A 21,106-nucleotide genomic window follows, 5' to 3' on the forward strand; every position below is an offset into this window, starting at 1 on the left:
CTTTTTCCAGTGGATAGTCTTTCCTGCTTTGTTGAATATTAGTTGACCACAGAGTTGAGGGCCCATTTCTCGGTTCTCTATTCTGTTCCATTGATCTATGTGTCTGTTTTTGTGCCAGTACCACACTGTATTGATGATCCCAGCTTTGTAGTACAACTTGAAATCTGACATTGTGATGCCCCTGGCTCTGGTTTTCTTTTTTAATATTCCCCTGGCTATTCAGGGTCTTTTCTGATTCCACACAAATCTTAAGATTATTTGTTCCAACTCTCTGAAGAAAGTCCATGGTATTTTGATAGGGATTGCATTGAACGTGTACATTGCCCTGGGTAACATAGACATTTTCACAATATTAACTCTTCCAATCCATGAGCATGGAATATTTTTCCATCTCTTTGTGTCTTCTTCAATTTCTTTCAGAAGTGTTCTGTAGTTTTTAGGGTATAGATCCTTTATATACTTGGTTAAGTTTATTCCTAGATATCTTATGCCTTTGGGTGCAATTGTAAATGGGATTGACTCCTTAATTTCTCTTTCTTCAGTCTCATTGTTAGTATAAAGATATGCCACTGATTTCTGGGCATTGAGTTTGTATCCTGCCACACTGCCAAATTGCTGTATGAGTTCTAGCAATCTGGGGTGGAGTCTTTTGGGTTTTCTAAGTACAGTATCATGTCATGGGCGAAGACGGAGAGTTTGACTTCTTCTTTGCAAATTTGAATGCCTTTTATTTCTTTTTGTTGTCTGATTGCTGAGGCTAGGACTTCTAGTACTATGTTGAATAGCAGTGGTGAGAGTGGACATCCCTGTCGTGTTCTTGATCTTAGGGGAAAGGCTCTCAGTTTTTCCCCAATGAGAATGACATTTGCCGTGGGCTTTTCGTAGATGGCTTTTAAGATGCTGAGGGATGTTCCCTCTATCCCTACACTCTGAAGAGTTTTGATCAGGAACGGATGCTGTATTTTGTCAAATGCTTTCTCTGTATCTATTGAGAGGATCATATGGTTCTTGTTTTTTCTCTTGTTGATGTGAACGTATTATGAGCAGCTATATGCCAATAAATTAGGCAATTTAGAAGAAATGGATGCATTTCTGGAAAACAACAAATTACCAAAACTGGAACAGGAAAAAATAGAAAACCTGAACAGGCCAATAACCAAGGAGGAAATTGAAGCAGTCATCAAAAACCTCCCAAAACACAAAAGTCCATGGCCAGATGGCTTCCCAGGGGAATTCTATCAAACACTTAAAGAAGAAATAATGCCTATTCTACTAGAGCTGTTCCGAAGGATAGAAAGGGATGGAATACTTCCAAGCTCATTTTATGAGGCCAGTATCACCTTAATTCCAGAACCATACAATGACCCCACCAAAAAGGAGAAATATAGACCAATATCCCCGATGAACACAGATGGCAGAAATTCTCAACAAGATACTAGCCAATAGGATCCAACAGTACATTAAGAAGATTATTCACCATGACCAAGTGGGCTTTATCCCTGGGATGCAAGGTTGGTTCAACACTCGTAAAACAATCAACATGATAGATCAGTAAAAGCTATATGCACTCCTATGTTCATTGCAGTGCTATTTACAATAGTCAGGTATGGAAGCAACCTCAGTGTCCATTGATGGATGGATAAAGATGTGGTGTACACCCCCAAACACACTGAAATATCATTCAGTCATAAAAAGAACAAGATCTTGCCATTTACAACAACATGAATGGATGTACAGGGTATAATCCTAAGTAAAATAAGTAAGACAGATAAGACAAATGCCATATAATTTCACTGTGGAAATTAAAACAAACTGTAGAAAACAAAGCAAAGAAAAACAAAAACAGACTCATAAATAGAGAAGAAACTGATGGCTACCAGAGGGGAAAGAGGTGAGGGATGAGCAAAATAGGTAAAGGGGAATAAGAGGTACAAACTTCCAGTTATAAAACAAATAAGCCACGGGAATGAAAAGTACAACATAGGGAATATAGTCAATAATACTATAACTATAGTGACAGATGGTAACTATACCTATTGTGGTGAGCACTGCATAATGTATAGAATTATTGAATCACTGGTGCACCTGAAACAATATGACATTGTATATCAACTAAAACAATAATTTTTAAAAAAATCAAAATAAAAACACATTTGTAGTTAAACAAGTTGGAATTTTACTCATTGCAGAAGGATCACACATCCTGAAGGACTTTGGGATATCTCAATAAAAGTATGTTTGAAAGAAACTATGATAAGATTTGGGATTTTTATTTTTACAGAAGAACCAAGGAAGCACAGATTTTCTCTAGATTAGATGCTGTCAGAAAGCATGGGCAATGCAATGAGTTGAGCATTTTGTGAAGGTATGGTAACTGATTTTGTCTGTGCTTAGACAAAATTATGAAATGACCTCATTTTGTTTCATTTTATCATGATTTCAGAGTAACTTTATCTGAGTTTGATATTCTATGAGATTGTTTATGTCCAACAGAACAAAATGGCCTGGCTGTGAATATCATTTGACCAGCTTGTAATAATACTGAGGTCTAAGTATAAACAGCAGGTGAGTTTTGATGAACAGGGAATATTCTTTGTTTGTGGTGATGAGTGGAAAGGAAGGCCCAAAAGAATGGTTTTAAGTACAGGTGCTGATAGTATTCACAAGTGTGGAATGAGAAATGAAAAGAAGGAAGTAAAAATAAAAAACTGAATCTTCTATCCTGCTCTGTGACCTTTCAGGTTGACAGGAGTTTTAAATCCCGAAGCTCTGCATAGCACTAAAGGCATATAATAGCTAAAAGAATTTTTTTCAGCAGAAAAGCAAGTAGCACAAGTTCTCCTTTGAAGATATAAAACCATAAGGTCTGAAGAATTAAAATACTAAATCCAGCAGCAGTATCTCTTGTGTAGTGATAAAATAATAGGATTTCCTCTTCCTTGCCTCCCTGTTCTAGCCCCTCTCTTAAAAAAATTGTTGACATCCTTTTTGGGGATGAGGGTTAGATAAGAAATATGTAAGTGTATAATTTATATTAAGGAAGAAAAAATGAATTTGGAATTTTCTGGTAGTTAAATTGTTTATGAAGCCCTGTGTCTAGAAATCAAAGTTCACAGGGTCATTTGAAAGCTGTTACATATTTTATTTATCAAATTATGTTTGAGTACTTAGTTAGGCACTAGGCTAGATGCAGTAGTTCGAGGTCTAAATTATGTGATTGACTTTTGTGGAACAATTTCTTATTTAGCTATTATTTAAAATTTAGAATTATTATTCTAATAATTATTAGAATTATTTAGCTATAATTTCAAACTTCGAGAAACATTGTAACATAAGTTTACCCTTCATACAGACTCCCCAATTGTTTTTCTTCACCCTATGCAAGTCAGAGAAATTGCATCCAAACACCCCTAAATACTTTATAGTGTATAAAAGGAAAAACAGGGCACCTGTTTTTAGGTGGCTCAGTGGTTTAGCTCAGTGGTTGGCTCAGTGGTTTAGCACCGCCTTTGGCCCAGGGTGTGATCCTAGAGACCTGAGATTGAGTCCCACATTGGGCTCCCTGCATGGAGCCTGCTTCTCCCTCTGCCTGTGTCTCTGCCCCCCCCCCCCCCGCTCTGTCTGTCTCTCATGAATAAATAAATAAAATCTAAAGACAAAAAAATAAAAGGAAAAACATTCTGCTACCTAACTACCATGCAGTTACCCAAATCAGGAAATCTAGTGTTGATATTGTACTATTATCGAATTAAAATTTTATAAATTGTCTTAATGTCCTTTATTGTTTTTTTACCCTACACAGATCCAATCCAGGATCACGCATTTAGTTGTTATGCTTTTTAGTTCTTTAACTTGGGACAATTCCTTTCTTTTTGTCTGCCTTTCTGGACTTTCACACTTTTGAGAATTACAGGCAAGTTGTTTTGTAGATTGCCCCTCAATTCAGATCTGTCTGATACTCTCTCATTATCAGATTCAGGGTATGAATTTTTAGCAGGAATATGTGCTTGATTTTAAATCCCAGCAGTTACCTCTACCAGCATCTCCCACACTTTGACCAGACATCTGCATACTTGGGGGACCTTTGAGGTCTCCCAGTAAAATGCAGACTTCTCTCTGCTTCCTCTTAAGATTGCTAAATTAGCCATCAGAATTGCTAAAATCCTGAGGAGGATGTCTGTTTCCTGAAGAATTTATACTTAGATGAAACCTTAAATTAATTCAAAACTCTTTCCAAAAATGTGGCCCCCTCCCAAATTCCCCATGTATTAAGGCCTGCTTCATTATTATTATGAAGAGTAAATTATTCATCAAATGGTGGATAGATGGCTTAGGAAGATAAATAACATGCCATGAATGCAGTAAAAAAGGTTTCTCTTTTCTAAATAAGGAGCATTTTTAACCCAACTCTTTAAGACTACATTCTCTGGAGAAAAACACTAGACTGTACAGTTCCTCAGAAGCCAGAGCTTTAAACCGGCCCTGCAATAAAGGAGAAGTTCAAGGCCTCAGCGATCCCTAAAGTTTTGACTGTGTCTATTCAGTCTCTGCTCCCTTGTGCTGAATATCCAAGGCTACCATGAAGTGGCAGGAGGAGGATGTGTGGGCGAAGAGTGGGCAGAGAAGACTCCCAAGAATTGGAAACTATGCAAAGAGTAGCAGCCAGCAGCTAATTAGTATCAGCTCTGAAATGACCCCTTTGTGTGGCTTGTCCTTCCTGAGAGAAAGGTTACAGTGCTGTCATGCCTGCTTTTAGCAGTGTGGTAATTAAAACAATTAATCCCAGGTCCTAAATAAGGTGGCTTCACTTATTTGGCTAAAGAGAGAATGGTCCTCCTTCATTTTTTCCCCCTCCTACTCACTGAATGTCACATCCAAGAGATGAGACAATTCCTACATTTTGCTTCTTCATGTAGGGCCTATTTAGAGGGAGGAATGATCATTAAGGAAGATTCTAGAATCTCAAGTCTACTTTCCTAAAACTGAAAAGCAAACTTATTTTGAGATGTTACTATCATAGCTCTTTACGAAGCTCTGCTGGGATACAAAGTCAGTTGATAAAGATCGCTAATAATTATTGTGCATTTACTATGTGCTGAGCCATGATGTCAAGATTTTACATGGTTCATCCTATTTAATCCTCCTTAAAATCTGTGAGTTGGATAGTACTGTCTGTATTATAATCCTGTCCAGTTTGTCAGATGAGGAAGCTGGGACCAAGAAAGGGGAAGAGACTAGATCATGATGAGTCAGAGTAGAGGCAGGATTGGAACACAGACATTCTGGCCCAGAGAATGGCTCAACCACCATGCTATCTGTATTTCATATTCCAACTTCCCTACCATCTACGGGTATCACAAGACAACTAAGCAAAGATGAATCCTTGCCACATGAGTGGATTAGGCTCATCAGGGAAGATTTCACAAAACAAGGCAGATTTAAACAAGGCTGAAAGGTAGACGGAGTTTGATTTGGTGAAGAGGGTATTAAGGGCCTTCCAGGGAATGACAGCTACATGAAAACTCTGAGGATCGGGACAACAAACGGAACCTTTGGCTCTGGCAGGGAGTTTTTGCAGTCATTTGCAAGAGACCTTTATCTCCTAGGCCTCACTTATACTACCTTTTTAAAACATATTTTATTTATTTGAGAGAGAGAATGAGCAGGGGGTGGCGGGAGGGCAGAGAGAGAGGGAGGGCAGAGAGAGAGGGAGAAGCAGACACCCTGCTGAGCAGGGAGCCTGATGTGGGGCTCCATCCCAGGACCTTGGGCTCATGACCTGAGCCAAAGGTAGATCCTTAACCAACTGAGCCACCCAGGTGCCCCTGGTATAAAGAATTTAGTCATAGCCTATAGGAATCATGTATTATAACTCTGTGCAACTATATATACACACACATACATACACACAGTGGTTAGCAATAAAGGAAATCACTGTGGGACATTTTCCAAATTAATCTTTAGAGTTTTGATGTCATAAGCTCCCATTTTTCCACAAATAAACTTGCCACGAACCTTAAGTTTTTTTTGAAAGCCAAACTAATATGCTGTCCATATGTGTTTGAATCATTTATTGTCTGCCCTGCAAGTTGCTGTTTTCCAAGAATTGTGTGATGACCAAAGAACACTGTAGCCTATTTGGGAGACTTCATAAAACTTTCTCCTATGGCCCCATTCCTGACATTAAAAGACACTAATAAGAAATTACAAATACAATATTATTTGGAATTAAATGTTTGCATATTTCTTCCTAAATAATATACCTTAAATTACAGTCTTTCAATTGATCTCAGAATATTAGGTGATCTTTTCTCATTCTGATTTATGTGTTTGTATTTGATTGCTAATTTGAAAATGATTTTAAGCACATATTTTAAGTACAGAGATTCAACTTTTAATTCAAACCTGAAAATTGTTAACTGCTTCCTTATGTTTCTTACTGCCAACTACCAGCAAATGGGCAGAATTCCTTTCTCCAGTAATAACTTTTCCAGTATATTTTTTATTATCAAAAGAGGCGCCTGGGTGGCTCAGTCAGTTAAGTGTCTGCCTTCAGCTCAGGCCATGATCTCAGGGTCCTGGGATGGAGCCTCACAGGATCCCTGCTCAGTGGGGAGTCTGCTTTTCCCTTTCCCTCTGACCCTCCCCCACCCCCCTACCCCCGCTCTTTCTCTCAAATGAATAAATAAAAAATCATTTAAAAAAAGACTTTGCATGAAAACAGGAAGATAAGGTTTTCTCCTTAACTGAGCAAAACAATTGTCCCAATCTCTGTAAAATATTCTTCCTATGCCTCTGACCCATGTAAGATAAAAGAAATGATAGTATGCCGTTGGTCTTCCTGCTCCAGGAAGGAGAGGTGCTGTAGGAAAAGAATTGATTTTCTTCACTTCTGTGGTTTGAGAACAAGTTATAGCTCCAGTTCTTCAAAGTGCAAGGAAAATAATAAACAATTATTAAATAGCTATCTGTAAGACACAAATGTATGGATTTAGTAGACAAGAACTCACCAGAAAAATGAAGTATGTTTCTAAAAGAATGCTACATTTTACTGCTTCTCTTTCTTTTGGCTTTTGGAATTTAACCTCCATTTGACCCACCTCCATACTAATCACTCTGGCTCTCTAAGTGCTTCCTTAAAGTCATCTTCTCTTTTCTCTGAAATAAACTGCAGAGCCATTTTTAAATCAACATATTTAAAGTTTATTTATCTATTTATACACACCCTTGTTCTAAAAAGCATTTAAAGTGGCTTAAAAGGATCCATAACATACACCAAGAAATAACTAACAAAAGAATCAGAAATTAAGCTTGAGTAAAAATGCTTATACAATCCTACTCATTTACTCTGAGCGGACCACAAATTTGGCTCTATGCTCTCACAGAAAGTCAGAAAAGGAAACTTAGTTACATCATTTACAGTGTCCATAAAACAAAAACAAACCAATTACCCAAGCGAAGAACTCTTATTCCTAATACTAAGACCAGAAAGAAATTTCTCGAGAGGCTTCAGAAAGAGGTCAGTGTATGACGCAATAATCAGTGTGCTCAGTAGCAACCTAACTAGAGATATAAAAATGAATTTTGCAGGGTTTTCTGATTATATTCAATACAGCAAATGGCATTACAGCAACTTAAAAATCATGGGTTTGAGGGTTAGGGGTGGGCATAACATGATATGGTCCAGGTATTCCGCTCTCCTCTGCTACACAACAGCAAAGATACATTTTAAAATAAGAGATTAATCCAGTACCAAGAATGGCTTCACAGAAATTCTAAAACCTCTAGGATTATATGCATAAATGAAAAGGTAAGCTCATTTTCTTGAGAGAGAAAACATAGTGTATCAGATCCTCAAGGTTCACAGGCAATTCACAACAGTTAGCAATAATTTCTTTAGAAAATCTAGAGAATTAAACGTACTACAAATCCTTCACCCTAGTCTGTGTATTATCCCCCAGCAGCCTAGCTTTTTTTCCCCCTCTGCAAAAAGAACCTTTTATGTCTCCATTTGAACTCACAGCTTGGACAAAGGTTTCAGTGTAGTTAAAATGTTGCCTCGTAGCTGGGGAAAGAGGCGCAAGCCAAAATCTGGACACCAGGGGAATACAGACGGCTTCCTCAGAGGCTGCTGGGCACCGGATTCTCCTAGTTGTGCTTCAGGGTGAGCCTTTCGAAGAGATACTCGCTCAGCCCGGCCTGGGGGCCAGACAGCCTGCGGAGGTTGGTCAGGTGGTCACCCATCTTCTTGATGAGTTTCATCTCCTCATCCACGAAATGCTTCTCCAGAAAGTCACAGAGACGACGATCTGTGTTGGCAGAACCCAGGGCATGCAGATCCAGAAGGGCCTGGTTCAGGTTCTTCTCCAAGGCCATCGCGGCTTCCATAGCATCCACACTGCCACGCCACGGATCTTCAGACAGCTGCCCATCAGAGAGGAGGGGGTCGCCGCTCCACTGGTTTCGCATCTTCAAGAGACGCTGGGCACCCTCACGCTTCCTCTCAGCCAACTCTTGGAAGAAGATGCCCATGCCCTTCAGAGCTACATTGTTACCTTCAAAATGAAAGCACAGAGAGCGGTAGGTGTAGGAGGCCTGCAGATGCAGGTTTACCACGTATTGGAGTGCAGCCTCCACCTTGGCGGAGTAATTCTGGTTGATCTGGGTGCTCATGGTTGGTTTGCAATGAGGAGCTAAGCACAAAGTATGGTGTCCACAGGCCCCGGAAGTCGAAGTTGAGGATAGCTGATTCCACCAGAAAACGTGATTGGAAGGGGAGGGGCTGGAGGATGGTGAGAGCTTGGCAGAGATAGGAGGAGATGGGGAAGGGGTGGGAGTACCCAGTCTGTTCAATCCAATAGACACTTTTTTTTTTAGATTTTTTTTTAAACTTTATTTATTAGAGACACAGAGAGAGAGAGAGAGAGAGACAGGCAGAGGGAGAAGCAGGCTCCGTGCAGGAAGCCTGACGTGGGACTCCATCCGGGGACTCCAGGATCACACCCTGGGCTGAAGGCAGGCGCCAAACCACTGAGCCACCCTGGCTACCCCCAACAGACACTTCTAAGGGGCTGCCGGATGTACTCTGAGTTTAGCTTTTGATAAGAATTTAATTCTTATTTTCCTAATTATTAGAAATGAGTCTTTATTTCCCATTTTGCCCCATTTCTTACCATAATTCCAAAATGAGGTAAGAATGTCCAAAGTAAGAACATTAAATATTGATAGCAAAACGCCTCCAATTTTCACTTCTTCATTTGTGACTTAAAACTCCCTTGGTTTTCTTATTTTAGTGTCTAAAGGAATATGTTGTTTCCAGCTCCTAATCCTCCTCTCAACGAGGGTGACTGTTATTTCCAGTTTGCCCAGGGCAATCTTGTTGTCCTGATGTAATTATTAATAGTGCCCCTGAATAAATAAATAAAATAAATAGTGCCCCCTTTCACACTCAAAAGGGTCCTTGTTAGGAATATACATTACACAGTCATCTTACTTATTAAGGAGGTCAAAATCCACACATTAAATTTGGGCACAATTCATTTCCATTTTATTAATTAATCATACCACGAAGAACCCCTCATAAATTTTCTACTATTCAGCCTTCATTTCTTTCATGTGTTGATGCATTTATTCCTTTTTTAAAGATTTTATTTACTTATTCATGAGAGACACGGGTGGGGGGGTGGCAGAGACACAGGCAGAGGGAGAAGCAGGTTCCCTGTGCGGAGTCCGATGTGGGACTCCATCTCAGGTCTCCAGGATCACGCCCTGAGCTGAAGGCAGATGCTCAACCACGGAGCCACCCAGACACCCACATATATTCCTTCTAATAGAAGTTCTCCTGAATACTATTTATGTGTCAGGTGTTTTGTTGGGTACTGGTAGCTTCCTGTGATTACCCAGATACTTCACCATGAAACATGTCATGTGAAAGGGTGGCACGGATGAAAATGTAGACCTATGAATCCTACCAAACCAGAAAATAACCCACACAGGATGCGTTAACTATTCTCAGTTGGAAGATGAGGGCAGAACGAGATGTTCTCATAGGGTCTCTTCCAGGTTTGTGATTTTGTGCTTAGCATCTTATTTTCCCAAATACCACTTGCCTGGGGCTGTTTCACAATTAGAACACTTTCATGTGTCTTCTATCAAACAGGAAGGCATATCTTATTCAGGGTAAACAATATTTGAACACACAAAAGTTTTGCTCTGAAACTTGGACCTACTTTTTTTAAAAAAGATTATCTATTTGGCAGAGAGAGAGAGAGAGCGGGCACACACAAGCAGGGGGTGTGGCAGGCAGAGGGAGAAGGAGAAGCAGGCTCCCTGCTGAGCAAGGAACCCAATGCGGGGTTTGATCCCAGGATCCTGGGACCGTGACCCGAGCCGAAGGCAGATGCTTAACCAACTAAGCCACCTAGGCGTCCCTTGGACCTACTTCTAAATGAAAATTAAAATTCATTTTTTTGCGCTACTTTCAAATATTTTCTATTTGTTGGTTGCTGGAGACCAACATCTTAAAATTCCAAAAAGAACTCTGCCATCTCCGCTCACTGCTTAAGCTAAAATACAAGCACGTATCCTGTATCTGAATACAGGATATAGGGATCCCTGGGTGGCGCAGCGGTTTGGTGCCTGCCTTTGGCCCAGGGCGCGATCCTGGAGACCCGGGATCAAATCCCACATCGGGCTCCCGGTGCATGGAGCCTGCTTCTCCCTCTGCCTGTGTCTCTGCCTCTCTCTCTGTGTGACTATCATAAATAATAAATAAAAATAAAAAAATAAAAACAAAAAAAATGAATACAGGATATATTGTAAATTTTATTCATGGAAGTTTGTTGTCCAAAAGTGTTCTCATATTGCATTTGAGGTTTGTGAAAACTGTTAGAATTCAAGAATGGCATATTTTATGATCCTGGAGGGAACTGGGTAAGATAGGAGTAGTTCTGCAGCTTTTCTGGCCTTGGTTCTAGGGCAAAAAAGAGACCGGGGGTGAAGAGGAGGAAGAAAAACAAAAATTCAAACCCAAGAACAATCCTCACACGTACTCAAATAGGAAACAAATTATACAAGATGGAATAGTCTCCAAATGATTGCAAAGAAAATGTTCATTTTCTACCTTGCGCATAAACCATTAATCAGATACTAACCTTGTGATAAGAAAATGCTAAGCTTAGAGAAGGCTTCGCCATATAACATATTATCTGTATACATATCTGAGCATATCAGGCTCATTTAATATATTTCTATTTCCTATACATTTATTTATTCTTGGAAAAGAAAAATGCCTATATAAACCTCAGATGAGATAATTTTCTGCCTTGTGAAAACGTTAACAAATCCTTCCCTCATTACTTTAGAGAGAAAAGAGTCGATGTTGGAACTATACTCTGATAGGTGGTTAAGCACAGAACTGTCAGAATCAGACCAATATAGGCTCAAATCCCAGCGTTGCCACTTACTATGAGTGTGACCTTAGGTAGCTCTTTGAGCTTCAGCTTTCTTGCCAGTAAAATGGGACTGTTAATATCTCACAAGTATACCACAAGGATTAAATGATATAATGCATGAGAAAACACTGCCAAACAAGTAGAAAGTGCTCAATTTTTTGAGGGCTATATCATCAATGAATTTTGCAGTAAAATTGTGGGGATCCTCTCAAACCCTAGCAATATCAGATTCACATCCCAGTAGGTTTTTGATCCCAGTTTCCTCACCATAGACCTGTTTAATCACTATGCTCAGTGGCAATGTCCTTTCAAGTATGAAAGCACCAATGCATAGCCTTGGATGTCAAAGATAGAATTCATTTAAAGCATGAGCAAAACTAGCTTCTCTTACTTCATTTGCCTAAATGAGATTCCCTTCCCTTGCCTTTGTGGCCTTCTCAGCTGTGGAGGCAAGGGAAACAGTGCCTCAGTGACAGAGGTCTATTTTCTCATTTCTCCAGCCCAAGATTATCATCCACTACAGCAAGAAACATCTAATGAACACCTACTTTATAGAAGAGGGTAAGATTATGGAACATTTCATGTGAATAATAAATTCATGTCCTCTCCCACTCAGATGTAGACTTTGGAATGCTTATGTCTTGGGTCAGATTCCCCAGAAGCAGACCTTGAAATGAAGATTCCTGTTCAAGTTATTTATTGGGAAAGTGCTTCCAGGGGAGACCAAAAGAGAGTGGGGGAAAGCAGCACAGAAAAAGAAAGGAGGCCAAGAAGCAAGGTTGCAATTTCAGGAAAAGTCTGAGCTTCCTCATAATCTCAAGGCTTAGTTTTGGAGTACAAATTACAACTAGTGCTTATTTCAACATGAGGCAAGGGAACTGGATGTTCATAGTCCTGTCCATTGGCTATGGGTGTTCCCAGGAAAATATAAATTCCCATGGTCTTTGTATAGGCAACTCCAGTAGCCCAAGGGAAAGCCAAAGGTCACAGGTGCTAGTCATTAGCAAAAAAGCGCATTGGAACTGGGTGCTGAGCACACCAAACTGGTAAAAGGGATCCAGTGATCCCTATGATATGGGCAAGGCCTGCATATCAGTCCACCACCAGCTTGCTTCCCTACTTGACCTTGGAGGGTACAGTGGAAACAAGAAACTCCAATAAGTACATTTTTACCATGAATCCAATTGATGAAATGAAGACATCATAGGTATTAATCTATATGTACATCTCTTTGCTACTTCTATTTACAGGGAATACAGGAGTTTTGGAGTCTATCTCTGAAATCTCTTTTGCCATCACTGAAGATCTGTAACTCTTTTCAGGGTCTCATTTCCCCTTCAGGGGCCACATATTCAAGACCAAAGCAGACCCAAAGCTCCAGCTAAGAAAGCATTTGAATCTTTTATCTGACCCTCTGCTGTAACTGACAGCACTCCCTATATTGGAACCATATATTGATTTGTCTAATAGCTGCACAGAAGTACTTAAAAGTGAAAACATTCCTAAGAACCTAGAAACTGACAGGCTGTGAAATGGCTGCTTAAGAACCTGTCATCCAAACTGAATTCACCTGAAAACTAATGTTATACAAACAGCAAAATGGTCTCTGAGTGTTTGTCATTTTTTAAAAAGGGACTGTAAGGGGTACAATTTAGTTGTGAGCTGTTCACCTACTGTAGACAAGGGACAGCTTGACACCAGGCACAGTTATAAAACTGAAAGTCTATCATTTTTTTCTCCACCACAACACACACCCACACACACACACAGCCACCACCTCATTCCACCTGTAACCCCTACTAAACTCAGAAGCACACTGAGAAGCTTATCACGGCCTAGCCCAACAGATCCACCTCACAAAACTTACCCTTCCTGTGCTTCCCATGGGCACCTCAAACAAGTAGTGGTTCTCAACTAGGACTAATTTAGTTCCCCAGAAAGCATTTGATGTCTATAGACAGTTTTGGTTGTCATAACTAGGAGGAGGAGACTATGGCGTCTAGTGGGTACAGACAGGCCTGCAATGCTATTAAATGTTCTACAATGCCCAGGACAACCCCCCACAAGAAATAACCATGCAGCCCAAAGTGTCAATAGTGCTGAGGGTGAGAAACTCCTGGCTAATGGGTAGATAATGTTGGTGTCTTAGTTTGGGTTCCCCTAAAAGCAGACCTGAGACAAGGACTTGAGTACAACTAGTTTATTTAAGAGGTGATCCATGAAAGCAGCAGTAAGCATTAAGGTAAATGAGACAAGGAAAAGGAAGAAAACCAATAAGGGGTTTGTTAAAGAGCTAGTTAGCACTATGAACAACTAGGAGTCAATGCTACTGGGGAACTCTGGGGGACTATATGAAGCACACCTTGGGGTTATCCTGAACAAGGACAAGGAAGTTGGAATATTTACCTTCAATTACCGTCTGTCATTACCTGAGGATTGCTCCTAAGGATATTAACTTTCTGGTACTTCCAGACTACTCTTTAAGAATCAAAAGACTGCCCCCTCAGATAGAGAGTTTTGGGTACTTGTGGCAAGAGCCCATGGACACATAGGGGAATGATGAGTGCTGAGCAAGTAGGGACAGGGTACCAACAATGTAGCCTGTAGGTGGTCCTCCATGAAAACATTCATGGAAATATATCTTAGTTGCTTTTTCTGAAGATGATGCTTTCACCAAAAACATAATTCTAATCATGACCACAGTAGGTGTCACAGATGACAAGCAAGGGTGATATGTTTTAGAGAGACCTTGTTAAAACATGCAGTTGGAGGGACTCTTAGAAACTATGTGTTCCAGCTCTGTACCAATGCACGAATATCCTTAAGAACATCTCTAACAACTAATCATCTAGTCTTTGCTTGAACACACCCAGGTTACCAGAAACACGTTAGCTCATAAGGGCTACCCATTCTATCTTCAAGAGAGTCACTTGGGAGCCAAGCAGACCTGAGTTTTGAACCTCTTTTATTTAGTAGCTGTGTGACTTTGGGCAAGTTATTTAACCTCTCTGAATCTTACTCCATTGAGCTGTAAAATACCAGTAATATTCTCTACCTCCTAAGATTACTGTGAAGATTCAATAAGAGAATACATGGAATTTAATACCACCTCTGACACATAGTAGCTGCTAAATAAATATCAGCTGCCTTCACTCCTTTTCCTTTCTCATCTTCTCAAATCTCTTGTGTCAGCTATCTATCTCACAATAAGTCTGATCCTTTCATTCTGGCTCTAACTTCCAAAAGAATATAAAATAAATTCATCCCACCTCTCCACTAACCTAAGACTTCCCTTCTCCACCATGGGCCTTGCTTCTTCCACCACTCCTCATTCACCCTGGCTCTGTGGGTCTCCACTCTGGTCACTTTCCAAAAGGAAGTGGAGTCCCCCCCAAGGAGACAACTTCAACCACATGGGATGAAATATACTTGAAAATCACATCCTTTTAATTTGTATGCATGTGGATCAAAATGGGTTGTTTATGGAATAATGTTCTCTTTTAACATAAAAAACAGAATCTGTCTAGTTAGGAAAGCAAGGCAGGAAATGAGTTTCTCTTTCCTTATCTTGCTCCATGTTAACTCTTACAAATGTTTCCTCCAAACTGTGCTTGCTCTTTAGCCCTCCCAGATAAAAAGTATTTTCTGTTACTTTAAAACTAAAATTGTAATGTTTCATAGAAAGAAACAAGATTCACATTCCAAATAGAGGTGGTGTCATATTTCAGAAGGGCTTGCAAATCTGCCCTTAGTGGTTGCCAAGAGGTGGGTTGGATAGACCCAGCTTGAGCTGGAAAGAACATCCAGCCTTGAAATCCCATGTGGCAACTTTTGCAGTGCTACTCTCCTTTTCCCTAGTTGAAGCCCCTCACTGTTCCTTCTGGTCACGCTGACATCTGGCTGGAGAACAGAGTTACCCAGCAAGAGATTTTGCTTTTCATTACCTAAAACATCTCGTTTTTGTAGATATATGTGTGTGTGTGTAAAGACACATACCAAAATGTTAATAGTGTTCTGTATTTTGTGTAACCAATTTACTTTTTAGTTTTCTATATTATCTGATTTTGGGGCAGCACTGAGCATATACTTAAAATTACTGCAGAAAAATCCCCCCCCGCCAACAAAAACAAGACCTGTTTCTACCTTCAAAGAAAAGGAAAACTTGCTCCCTTGTCTCAAGTAGGTCATATGATCTTGGTCCACAAAGCAATCAACAGGACAGGGTGTTGTCTCCTGAAGCCAGAGCTGGCTTGATGAGTAGCATCCTCCAGTCTGGTGGGCACCAAGGTACTTTATAAGTGACAAGTTAAAATTCAGTAAAATGAAGGGTTTCTCTCTCCATGTCCCTTCCACCAATCCCTTGAGACTTCACTGGTAATCATTCTACCCCCTACTAGCCACCAGGAACCCAAGGTTCAGCCTGGGGGCTGGGAAGAAAACAAAATCCCTCCTGGGACTAAGTTGGCCCACAGGGCAGAGACATTGCCTTCTATTTCTTCCTTATTCCCTGCTGGCCTGGCAGTATGATTGACACAAAGAATCACAGATTCTCAGGGACAATGAAGCCTCAAAGGTCAGTTGATCCCAGTCCTTATCCCCATTGTCAATGCTTAATAGTCACCTGATGAAATTAAATGTGGCTACTGGTCACTTCAGTTGCTCAAAAGGTTTGAGCCACAGAGTCAAATGCCCCAATTCACTCAGACACCATCCCTGGCCAGTCCCCTCTGTCAGTGTTCCAGGAATATGAAGATATAACTCGGCATCTATACCTCCATGAGTGAGACAGGAGAAGGGGCCACTGACCGGTGGTGGGACCAGCACCAACAACAGGTCCCATCTACAGCTTCTGGAACTGGTGATGGCTGCATATTTGGCATCAGTACAAGTCTCCCCGCCCAGGGTCCCAATGCCCCCTCCTCAGGGTGTATGCACATGGCTGCAGGCCAAAACACAGCACTGTTCACCAGTTCGAGATAACGAAATATCTATCTGGGCCTGACTCTCTATATAAGCACCAGATGGTAATGATTAAAATTAAATTAAATTAATGTTTGACAGTCCGTGAAGGGCATAAATTGCATGGTGTGCTGGTTGTCCAATCTGTCATCTTGTTTCCCTTGGCTCAGGTCAACAAACAACAGCTGAAAGCTCCCTCTCTGGGTCAAACAGTAGCTTATTTCTCTGCTATGGAAATGGCTGCTCAGTTTACTAAGTTGAAGGCTCCTAGGCTGCCAAAATCGTGATTAAGATGCCTTAAAAGGCAGAGAATTCTGTCTTTTCCCCACAATCTCCAGCAACCATCTCCCAAACACACTGTAATGGCAATTACTGGTTAGAAATCAGAAAGGGGGAAATCTGAACCTGGACTAAGAGCAAACCACTGCCAAAATCACAAAGCAATTTCCAGCTCTAATGACAGCCTTCTTCATTCACATGGTTTCTAGAGCATGTGGGCAGTGCTGATGTGTTATCAAGTTGCAGAAGAATCCATGGCATCGCATTTTAAAATCATCCATCTGCCAAGTACTCCTTTCCAAAGAACTTTCAGATTTAGACTTTTGCTCCTTCCCCCTGTGTTATGCAGGAATCGGTGTTCCAATATTTACACTGTCTTTCTACCTACTTACATCCCACTTCAACCTTTGTACTTTTGCACAAGAACTTTAATGAAATTTTCAAAATGTTTAGCATATATTCTTTGGTGGCAAGGATCTGTTTCTCTATGTGTAAACCAAATAGACCAAGCAAATGAGGCACACACAATGGGGTAGAAGCTGGGATGTACCACCCAGATGGCCCTTCAGGAATGAAACACTTATTTCCCCAGCCGCCTGGAGTCCTGCTGGGGGGGCGGCCCTCAGCTATCAGCCCACTTTGGAGATTGCTTCTGTTGAAAAAATTAACTGCCTCACCTAAGACTCATCTCCTTCTGAGGGTAGCCCACATATCCCAATTCTGGACAACTCTGAGGAGCCCACTTTCCCTGCTATTTTCTCTGCCTGAGCTTATCTTCCAGCTCATATTTTTTAAAGATTTATTTATTTTAAAGAAAGAGAGTGTGCCCACAAGTGGGGGGAGGGGCAGAGAGGGAGACAAGCAAACTCCCCACAGAGTGGGGAGCCCGGACACAACATGGGACTCAATCCCAGGACCCTGAGATCATGACCTGAGCCAAAATCAAGAATCGGACACTTAACCAACTGAGCGACCCAGGTGCCACTGTCTTCCAGATAATTGCCTGACTCCTTTCACTTCAGGTCTCTGCTCAAATGTCACTTCATCAGAAAGGCTTCTGATCATTTTTCCTAAAGTAGTGCACACTCCCCCTTTCCCTGCAGCCCTACTTCCATAGCTCCCTGTGTCCTCGTCATGCTTTTGTTTTCTTCATAACTCTTATCACTACTTGACATAATGTAGATATTTATTTATTGTTTTGCATATTGCCTATCTCCCCACTAGAATGTGTTTAATGATGTCTGGGACTTTAGCCTGTTTTGTTCATTTGTTTATCTCCACTACCGAGAAAAAAATACCTAGCACATATAGAAAGGGTAAATATTTGTGAATCAATGAATGAATGATTAATCTCCTAATATCTTAGCTAGTTCCTAGTATTTAGACTACCTTGCTCTCTCCCTCCATATCCTGAGAATCAGAGTCCTGCCCAGGGAAGCATAATAGTCAAGAACACAGGCTTTGGCGTTAGGTTGACTTATTCATTTAGTTCACACATGATTACATTGCTCTCAGCACTTAAGATTTTTATTTATTGAGAGAGAATGCATGCACATAGTGGGGACAGGGGCAGAGGGAGAGGGAGAAGCAGACTCCCCACTGAGTAGGGAGCCTGCCTTGGGGCTTGATCCCAGGATCATGACCTGAGCTGAAGGCAGACACTGAACTGACTGAGCCACCCAGATGCCTCACTCTTGGCACTTTAATATGAATGCACTTAATGCTCATAACAACTATAAGAAGTAGGTATTATTATTGTTCCTTTTTTTTAGAAAGGGATTTATTTGTTTATTTATTTATTTGAGAGAGAGAGAGAGAGAAAGAGAGAGAGAGAGAAGGGAGGGGCAGAGGGAGATGGAGAGAGAGAATCTCAAGCAGATTTCCTGATGAGCATGGAGCCTGACACAGGGCTTGATCTCATGACCCTGAGCTGAAATCAAGAGTCAGACACTCAGGTAAGCCACCCAGGTGCCCCTTATTATTCCCTTTTTTAAAGATGAAGATCCTGGGCAGCCCGGGTGGCTCAGTGGTTTAACGCTGCCTTCAGCCCAGGGACTGATCCTGGAGACCCAGGATTGAGTCCCATGTCAGGCTCCCTGCATGGAGCCTGCTTCTCTCTCTGTCTCTCATGAATAAACAAAATCTTAAAAAAAAAGATGAAGATTCTAAACAATAGAGAGATTAAGTATTTGCCTCAGGTCACATATCTACTAAGAGCCAGAATTTGAACCCAGAAAGTCGGTCTCCATAATCTCTGCCACACACCAAGTGTATAATTTTGAGTAAGTTCCTCTCTGAATTGGTTTGTCCATAAAAATGGAGACAATAATGCCTGCCACATGGAGTTGTAAGCAAGAAGATGATGTATGTAAAGTGCACAGCAGGGTCCCTGATCACATAAGTACTTGATAAAGGGTAGTTGTCATTTTCCCCCTGCATCCCAACAGCCTGCATGAACTTCCAAGTATTACCACCACCTGACTTTTGTTTCATTTTGGATGCCCTATATTGACTGCATGGCCCTTGATGAAGGCCTTGGATGATATATATCCACCCGCCATGCTCCATAGACAGCCCCAGCCTGTGTCACACCCCACCATTGACTCCAACCTAGCTTGCCTTATGCTTGTAGACAGATGTAGGGTTAGGTCCAGAACACCTTGCTTATGCCTTTCCTTGTCAGATCTCAGAATAAAATGATTCTTAGAGGCAGAAGCAACAAAATTCAGGTGGCATAACTTGCCTTTTACAACTAGCCTTACAGTTCTTTTGGGTTCCCACTACCTAGTATGATCATTCAGATAAAACATGGCCCAAATTTGACCAGGTGTTGTGCTCAGGTTCATGCCCTGCCCAGATGCCCCTTTAGTGAAGTCCTTATTGTTAACAGCTGCTAGGAGCCCCTGGGGTGGACAGACAACTGTCAGCTCTCAGCCCCTTCATGGGTTGCTTCAGCTACAGAGAGCCACTTGACCAAAGGCAGTTTCCTTGAATGACCTTCTGAGGTTGTCCTTATCCAATAACAAATCAGTGCAGGAATAGAAATTCCTACCATTCTGGCCCAACTGAAGACAACTGAAGGGCCAATCCAGGTCCAGAGCTACTTGTGGGTCAGTTGAGGCTGTTGTTGGGCCTACATCACAGCTCAGCTATTCCCTGTTCCCACTCCTGGTTCCTTCTTTTCCCAGGTGTTGATCCCAAAGGCATGCCCTAATAGGCATCCTGCCTCCTACGCCCTCAAAGTCAGCTTCCCAGAAATCCCAGTCTATAATACAAGACCTAGTATTCAATTCACCCATACTCATTGTCATGGTCTCTGGATTCTTCCAGAAACTATTAAACCCAGGAGACAAAATGGCCTCCCAGGATTACAGCTCCCTGGTCAATTCCCCACCTCATCCCCAATCTTTTTTTTTTTTTTTTTTTTTTACTTTTTCCTCCGAGATATGTCTAATCTAGCCTGCCTGCTTAAACAAGCATATAAGTGAAGCCAGAAAAATGATTTTCCCTGATGCCTATTAATCAATTTTTTGCCTACTATTCATCACCTCAGCTCAGGGCTTCTCTTCCCTCAAGGAAATGAAACAGATGATCATGGGTTGACACACAACACTGGTTCTTTACTTTGACCTCATGAATTTTAGGAGGATTTATCAGCAAACAACAAGCTCATTTAACTATAAGAAGCAAAGAAAGAGTCAGTCATTAAGGGAATATAAACAACTAGGTGCTTTACCCATTCTGTAAAGCTGATATATTTATAAACATGCCTTTGGGCAAGGGTCAGCCTCAATGATAGCCCCTTTGGGAGTAACAAACCCCAAACCACTTATTTGTTATGACTATAAATGACATTTTGATCTGAGTAATCATTAAAATATCTACTTTTAATGGTCCATAAAATCTTAACATGCTTCCCTACATCAGACTTCTTTTTTTAATAAATTAATTTTTATTGGTGTTCAATTTACCAACATACAGAATAACACCCAGTGCTCATCCCGTCAAGTGTCCCCCTCAGTGCCCGTCACCCATTCACCCCCACCCCCCGCCCTCCTCCCCTTCCACCACCCCTAGTTCGTTTCTCAGAGTTAGGAGTCTTTATGTTCTGTCTCCCTTTCTGATATCTCCCACACATTTCTTCTCCCTTCCCTTATATTCCCTTTCACTATTATTTATATTCCCCAAATGAATGAGAACATATAATGTTTGTCCTTCTCCGATTGACTTACTTCACTCAGCGTAATACCCTCCAGTTCCATCCACGTTGAAGCAAATGGTGGGTATTTGTCATTTCTAATGGCTGAGTAATATTCCATTGTATACATAGACCAGATTTTCTTTATCCATTCATCTTTCGATGGACACAGAGGATGCAGCCTAATTCTTAAAGGGAATTAAAAGAATACTTGAGA

At 41.0% G+C, this 21,106-nt stretch overlaps 1 protein-coding gene across 2 annotated transcripts in view; it reads right to left on the bottom strand.

Annotated features, from left to right (window-relative positions):
* Positions 1–7,179: 7,179 nt before the first annotated feature.
* Positions 7,180–21,106, bottom strand: part of LOC112655137 (ferritin light chain-like) — a 67,798-nt gene continuing 53,871 nt past the window's right edge. The window contains exon 3 of one of the 2 annotated variants that reach the window (XM_025440066.3): positions 7,180–8,555. In XM_025440066.3, coding sequence (XP_025295851.1) covers positions 8,149–8,555 — 407 coding nt within the window. In that variant the 3' untranslated portion in view covers positions 7,180–8,148. Of the gene's footprint in view, positions 8,823–21,106 lie in introns of those variants that run through there. The other variant, XM_025440076.3, reaches the window with a different exon arrangement.

Source organism: Canis lupus, chromosome X (assembly GCF_003254725.2).
Source record: "Canis lupus dingo isolate Sandy chromosome X, ASM325472v2, whole genome shotgun sequence".
In the NCBI taxonomy this organism is placed as follows: Eukaryota; Metazoa; Chordata; class Mammalia; order Carnivora; family Canidae; genus Canis; species Canis lupus.